The sequence below is a fragment of the Amphibalanus amphitrite genome, unplaced genomic scaffold (genome assembly GCF_019059575.1).
Source record: "Amphibalanus amphitrite isolate SeventyFive unplaced genomic scaffold, NRLGWU_Aamphi_draft 000106F_arrow, whole genome shotgun sequence".
NCBI classification, from domain to species: domain Eukaryota; kingdom Metazoa; phylum Arthropoda; class Thecostraca; order Balanomorpha; family Balanidae; genus Amphibalanus; species Amphibalanus amphitrite.
The window spans coordinates 962,553-969,423 of NW_024881601.1; the positions used below are offsets into that span (position 1 = coordinate 962,553).

Below are 6,871 nucleotides of genomic sequence, written 5' to 3' on the forward strand. Positions count from 1 at the left end.
GGTGCCCTGAGGGTAGAGCTCGAGTCCTGTCCCAGCCAAAGCCTTTGAAAAGTTGTGTCTGACATGCGTAGCCGAGCCTCAGCCAGCGAGGCTTTGGGAGAGGTCGAGGAGGGACGGGAAAGCGGTCGCCGTCCGGTAACTTGTGATGACAACAAACGTGCGATCCCTGGCTCGCCCCACTGACCCTGTCTAACTACCCTCTTATCACCAGGTGGACGGCTCAGCCCGCCTAGAAGACCTCTCTCTAACCATGACGTTCCCGTCGCCGGCTCGCTCTCTCGGCTACACGAGCTGTGAGCTCCGGCCCGGCGGCGACCACCAAGACGTCACAGAAGAAAACGTGGACGAGTATGTGGAACTCATGGTCGATTTCTATCTGAGGCGCGGCGTCGCTAGACAGCTGGACGCCTTCAAGGCCGGCTTCGATCGCGTCTTCGCCATGGCAAGGTGCGTTTGGGGGAGCGAGGAGGGAGGGGTGGGTAGGGGTGAAGGGTCGTGGGGATCGTTTGAAGGCTGTGGGATGCGGTTTGGGGTGGGGCGAGGGTAGCGGGATTGCTGTTTCGAGGTATTGAATTTCAAATAAACTATCGGTGTCTTGGTTGAAGTCAGAGACATGTTGAAATTATTTGTCATGCTGAATTATTTAGCACAGATTTACATGTTGATTATAATCATCAATCATGAAGGCCATGAAGAGTGTTGGATTGACGCATGTCTAACTGCATGGAAGTTGGTCTGACGCCGACGTCTTTCCCCGCGCAGACTACGTCCGTTCAGTCCGGACGAGGTGAAGCTGATGCTGTGTGGTGACCAGACGCCCGCCTGGAGCCGCGAGGACCTGCTCAGCTACACGGAGCCCAAACTGGGCTACAGTAAAGACAGGTGAGCGATCGGGCCGCGACGGGGATGGAGGGGAAGTTATAGAGGACCTGCTCAGCTACACAGAGCCAAAACTGGGCTATAGCAAAGACAGGTGAGCGAACGGGCCGCGACGGGGAGGGGGAGGATTACCGAATATCCCCTGCAACACAGTCTGGTAGGTTTGTGGAGGCACAACATACGTTACGTTCTATGTCACGGAGAAAGGGAGATGATCGGAGCGGCCCGGGCGTTGGCGTCTCTCCCAGTATTGCGACCATTGGGTATTGCTTCGGTCGCGTCAGGCCGGGCCATCGTTCGGCAATCGGTGGTCACCGCCCCCACAGCCCGATTATGACACTCCCCCGTGCAGGCCGGCGCGGGCCGATCTCCTGTGAGGCCGGGCGAGGGTCGTTCGGGCGGGTGGGTGCGCCGGTCGCCACGGTGCCCCCGCGGCCTCTGCGGCTGGCGCGGGGCCCGGCCGCGATTACGAGTGGACCGATTGCATCGGAGCGAGCGGCGCCGGTGGTGGGTGGCCGTGCTGTAAACCGGTGGTCTGCTCCGTTCAGAGACTGACTGCCGGCTCTCAGAGTCAGAAACTGCGGGGAATGGGAGCTCCGTCGGTTCCACTGCGCTCAATGAGTGCGCCGAGACGCGTGCTGACAGGTACTGAAATCGGAACGTATCGTTTGACTGCTCGGCAGCGGGCGGGTCGAAATGGCCGATTTCATAAGTGATCGTATCTCTGTGTGTGCCATTATGTTTCAAAGAATGTCTCGGTTGCGCGAGTGCCGTACCGGTATTGATATGCTATCGCTGGATCGTGCTACAAAGGAGGTACTGTAAGGTCCAGGGCGGACATTGTGCCTTCGTGACTGTGCAGGGCCCTCTATCAGAGCAGTGTAGCCTGTTCGGAGCGCAGGGAGGAAAGTCATGGGTGTGGAGGGGTTAGGGCGGCCGCTGGGGCCGCTCTGATGGGTTATTGTTCCGCAAGCGATAGTAGACGGCCTGGGGTGTGCGCCGTGCAATCGTTTCGATTGCTGTTTGTTCGGTTGCTGAGTTGAGAGACCTGCTGGTATTTGGCTCTGTGGTGAGATGGTAGCGTCCGCCGGCCGGTTAGCTCAGTTGGTTAGAGCGTCGTGCTAATAACGCGAATGTCATGGGTTCGACCCCCATACTGGCCAGTTGTTTCTTGTCCAACGACCCTTTTTGTAGCCCTGTAAGCCCAGCCGAAATAGCCGGGTTCATCGCTTCAATCACCTTCAACCGTGGTTTTACACGGAACGATAATCACCTGCGTCGTGTTTTAACTCGCCTCACTTCTATAAAGACACCATCACTGGTGTTATGCGCTCGCCCGGTAACGCTGCTCGCCAATAACCGCTGTCTTGTAACATCATCCTGCAACAATCCAATATGTATGTATGAATGTATCCCCCTCAGTTGTCTTCCTCCCACTAACATTCCCCTGTGTGAGTGAGCATCAAAAATCATCACCTGACCTCAGACCTTTCTTGTTCCCCAGTCCGGGCTTCCTGCGGTTCGTCAGCATCCTGGAGAAGATGACTGGCCCGGAGCGGAAGCGGTTCCTACAGTTCGCCACCGGCTGCTCGTCACTGCCTCCCGGCGGGCTGGCCAACCTGTACCCGCGGCTCACCGTCGTCAAAAAGGTGGACGCCGGAGACGGCAGCTTCCCCAGCGTCAACACCTGCGTGCACTACCTGAAGCTGCCCGACTACAGCAGCGAGGAGATCATGCGTGACCGGCTGCTGGCCGCCACCCAGGAGAAGGGGTTCCACCTGAACTAGTCGGACGCGGCGCCGGTGCCGGCGGCGACGGGCCCCCTGCGACGACGCGTCTTTCGACGGCGACGGCCGAGCGCCGGCGGAGTGGGCGGCGCCGGCGCGTGGCCACGCCGCCCCGTCTGATCGATATGTCAAGTACTGTGATGCTTTGTGTCCGCTGTTAATCGTTTATTGGCAATATAGGGTGTGACGGTCGCGTGCCCTGCGGACGGGCGGGCGGCTCGCGGTGGCCGATCGTGTCGAACTCTGAGCGAGAGTGACGCGAGAGTGAGTGAGTGTGAGTGAGTGGTGAGCGTTGGCGGCCGGGCGGAGTTGTACGGTACTGCCCGGTGGACTGTGTATATTGTACCGTGCCGCGCGCTGCCTCCCTCTCCGAGTACAACGCCGTGCTCTGAGCTCCTGCCCGGCGGCCGGGCGGCCGGCGTGTCGCGCAGGCCCGCCGCCCGGCCGGCGGCTTTCAGTTTTTAGTCGGTTCCCGTTTTGTGCTTGGTCACGGCTGCTGTGGGCGTATCAGTTAGCGCAGCGTTCTCGTCATACGTTATAGATCGGTTTACACAAAATATACGGAGCACTGAGAGAGACATGTTTGTTGATTCGGCGGCGGACGGATGGCGGAGAGAAACTGAGAGGGGTGGCTCGGTCAATGTCAGGACCTTGCCTCTGGCGGCGGCTCCGGCCGCGGCCGACGCCGAGCTGATTATGATCAGCCGCGCCGACTACGGCCGTCTCGGCACGGCGGCGCCGTTAGGGCGGTACTAAACCGCGGGCGGTACTAAAACCCGGCGCAGCGCTGACGCAACGTTTCTCCTCGCGTTGTGACGTCTCTGTCCGCTCGGAAAAATCATCAATCCACAACTCCCCTCAACTTCTAACGTGGTGTCATGTAGCTCAAAATACCACGGCCTCTAGCCGAGACCATGCGAACGTCTTCTGCCGCTCGTGACTGGATCCACCACCGCCCGCAGTAAAATCCTCAGTTTTAGGGCCCGGGCCACCCGGAGGGGTCGCTCCCGCGACCCCGGCACGTGCGGCCGGCAGGGTCACGGTCGGGTCAGGCGGTCGGCTCGGGTTGCACTGGAGTGCGGCGGGCTGAGGGACTCGGCCGCCGACCGCGCTTCCCACGCCCCGGCCGCGGCGGTGACCCGCGTGGGCCGGCGGCGTCTCCAGACAGCCAGTCGGCATATTTACAGATTCATGGTATACATCGGTCTAGCTTTGATCCATGGCTTGTGTGGTCTTTGCTATTTCACAATTCTACTAATGGCTCAGATGTCAGATACTGACACGGTATTTTTCGTAATAAATGCGATGAAACGGAAAGCGTTATGGAAATCTGATATTGCTCTTTGTAGGTGGGGTAGGGGATATCGAAATCTGCTTGTTTGAACAATACGACCCCGCTGTTAGACCCGTTCCGATCATTAGGTCAGAGAGGGTGGGTCATATGGCTGGGGCACGGGGCGTGCTGGATGTTTCGCAATTTCGGTCATTTGGCCTCTTATTGACTTCACTATGAGTTCAATTATCGAGCATCGCAGTTCACTGTGCTCATCGCTGTGATTAATCGCTCATAATCTGCCACAACCGAAATTAATTGGAATAACACAGGACGCTGCTAGCCGATTAATAGTTGCAGCAGAGCCTCCATGAGCAGCATCTTCCCAGCGAGTTCTAGGTCAAACGAGGTCAGCAAAATCCATTTCGGCAGATCGTGGGGCACCGCCATGCCGTTACGGGGTAGTTGTGAATAAGTAACTCCATTTAACTCCTGCTGCATTATCTCTTTGGCGCTGAATCATAACTCCAACCACCACTAGCATGTTCCCGCGGCCTTGCTTAGCGCACTGGGACAGCGGCCCGCGCCAGCAGCCTTGCAAGTCAGTGGTGGGGGGTGGCCCGTCTTCCAGCAGCAATCAAGCCAGCGGGCGCGCGCGCAGCTGATGAGCCCCAGGGGCCCGCACGGCCAGCGCTCCAGAGTCCAGAGCAAAAGTAGGCCACCGCTGCGCCGGGCTACCCGAGCTCGTACTGCACGTGCGTCGGAGAATAGACGCCTCACAGCAGAGACCTTGACTGGGTGCAGTCTGTGCAGGACTTGAGATGGGAACTCGGTCGCAAGGGGTTCCGACAGCGTCACTTTCCAAGTGGAGTAGTTTGGGAGCTCGTAGTCAACCCTTTCACACGATTATCACGAAGACATCATCTGTTATACTCCTAAACGACTGCCGCTAGTTTGAATGGAGCACGGCGGCAAATGGGCCGCGAATTGGCCTCGTCTGAGAGTGGGGCGGAGATAAGTGGTGACGCCGGAACGCGGAGGCCGCCAGGAGACAGATATCGGGATGTGGGAGGGAGCCGTGCATTGTGAGAGGACAGACAGCCGCCGGACGGGAGCCGGCACTGGGGCGTGGCGTCTGTGGGTCACTCTGACACCGGCCGGCGGGGCGGACAGCGCCGATCGGCTGCAGACGATCGGACCACGCCCGATCTGGGCCAGGGTCGGCCGATCGGTCAGCGCAGAGGTCACTGCCGGAACGGGAGTACGGCGGACACGGCTGGGTCACAGCGGTGGTGACAGTGTCCCGGGGGGCGCCGGAGACAAAGCGACGGACGCGGCTGAATGAGATCCCGGAAAGCGGAAACATGACTTTGGGATAATACAATTGGGATGGGATGTACAATTGATAAGAAGCGAATTATTTGCCATTAGACATGCTCGAAAGCGGTCTCTATGCATTGGAAAGGTGATGAGAAGAATAAGAATGAGAAATATGTGATCGTTAAGCTCACGTTCAGGGGTCCAAAAACGCACAGGCATATATGACTTTCGAAGCAGTCGTTGGTGACTGCAACTACATACGAGAAGATATCCTCGGGGGACTGGGGACTGCAGTAGTCGATAGGAAGGTAGCACCAAACATCCGTATAGGTATTTTACGGCATCACCTCTTCGATGGAATGCCATGTCCATGTTACACGAACAAGGCGAGGAATGGGTGGTGGCAAGAATTAATTAACCCTCACCGGCCGAGCAGGTGGGGGGGGGGGGGGTGCCGCCCCCTAGGCTTATTACGGAGAGAGCGAAGCGAGCGGAGTCTTTCCTTAGATTAACGGAAATTTCTGAGCATCCGGCCGGCCGTGCGGACGCTTTTGCGAGGCTTATATCTCAGCAACCACTTGACCGATTTACACGCGGTAATTTTTGTAGGGTAGCTTCATTCCTTCTTCGAGGTATTGGACTATTCCCGATGCATGTGGGTGACCCCTTATGCACGTGCCACGTGCAAAACGAAGAGGTGTCAGTTTTGTAATTGTTGCAATATCTCGGTAACTACTTGGCCGATTGCGCTGAAAGTTGGCATGTAGGTAGGCACCCATTAGGTACTGCATATCCATGTGCCAGAGTTGGGGTGTTGCTGCACGTGCGCACGTGCAGGGGTCGTTTCCAGATCTCGAGAACGGCTGAACCGATGGCGCTCAAATTTGGTACACGGTTAGGGACCAGTTAGTAGGGTGCCGTGCATAAGTCAGTTGGGACCCATGCACGTGCGCACGTGCAGGGTGCCGCTTCCAGATCTCGAGAACGGCTGGGCCGATTGTGCTCAAATTTGGCACATCGCTAGAGACCGGTTAGTAAAGTGCCGTGTACAAGTCAGTTGGAGGTACCCCCTCGAAATTTCGCACGTGCAAGGCCCACCCTCTCGCTCGCTCCGTTAGTCGCCCCAAAAGGCGTTTTACTGGTATATGAGTTTTTCATCAATAGCTCCTGCTCAAATTGAGCCAGAGAGTCAAGAAAGCCACCAATGGACTCAGGAAGACCTGTCGAATCGAGCGATAGCCGATATACCTACAATATAACCTCCTTTGACCAGCTTCGTGACCTGAGTGGCTCTGAACTGACCTTGACCCGAGGTCAACACCTCAAGCTGGTCTCACCCAAACAAAAAGTACGCCATTCGACACGTCTGAGCATGGCGAACACGATGATTTCAAAATTGCGGCTCTGTGATTATTTTTGGCGAAGTTATTTACCAAAAACCGAACCTCTACCTTGGGGCACTTGGCCTAGCCTCATGGGTCACTGGTTGACCCGAAACGACCTTAAAATCGGATACCGTCCCCTGCGTCTCGTAACAGCGCACGCGATCTTTTTTCACGAGTTTTCGGCTCAATTAGGGGCGAAATGGCGAAGGGGGTCGTACCTACGCACC

The 6,871-nt window shown here is 57.3% G+C and overlaps 1 protein-coding gene and 1 non-coding gene across 2 annotated transcripts in view; both read left to right on the plus strand.

The window, feature by feature from the left end:
• Window positions 1-3,240, plus strand: part of LOC122380790 (E3 ubiquitin-protein ligase HECTD1-like) — an 82,302-nt gene extending 79,062 nt beyond the window's left edge. Inside the window, exons 35-37 of the mRNA XM_043364260.1 lie at window positions 212-447; window positions 763-882; window positions 2,384-3,240. Coding sequence (XP_043220195.1) covers window positions 212-447; window positions 763-882; window positions 2,384-2,666 — 639 coding nt within the window. The 3' untranslated portion in view covers window positions 2,667-3,240. The remainder of the gene's footprint in view (window positions 1-211; window positions 448-762; window positions 883-2,383) is intronic.
• Trnai-aau lies at window positions 1,969-2,042 on the plus strand. Its single transcript has one exon. It is a non-coding gene; the product is annotated as a tRNA-Ile (tRNA).
• Window positions 3,241-6,871: the final 3,631 nt, after the last annotated feature.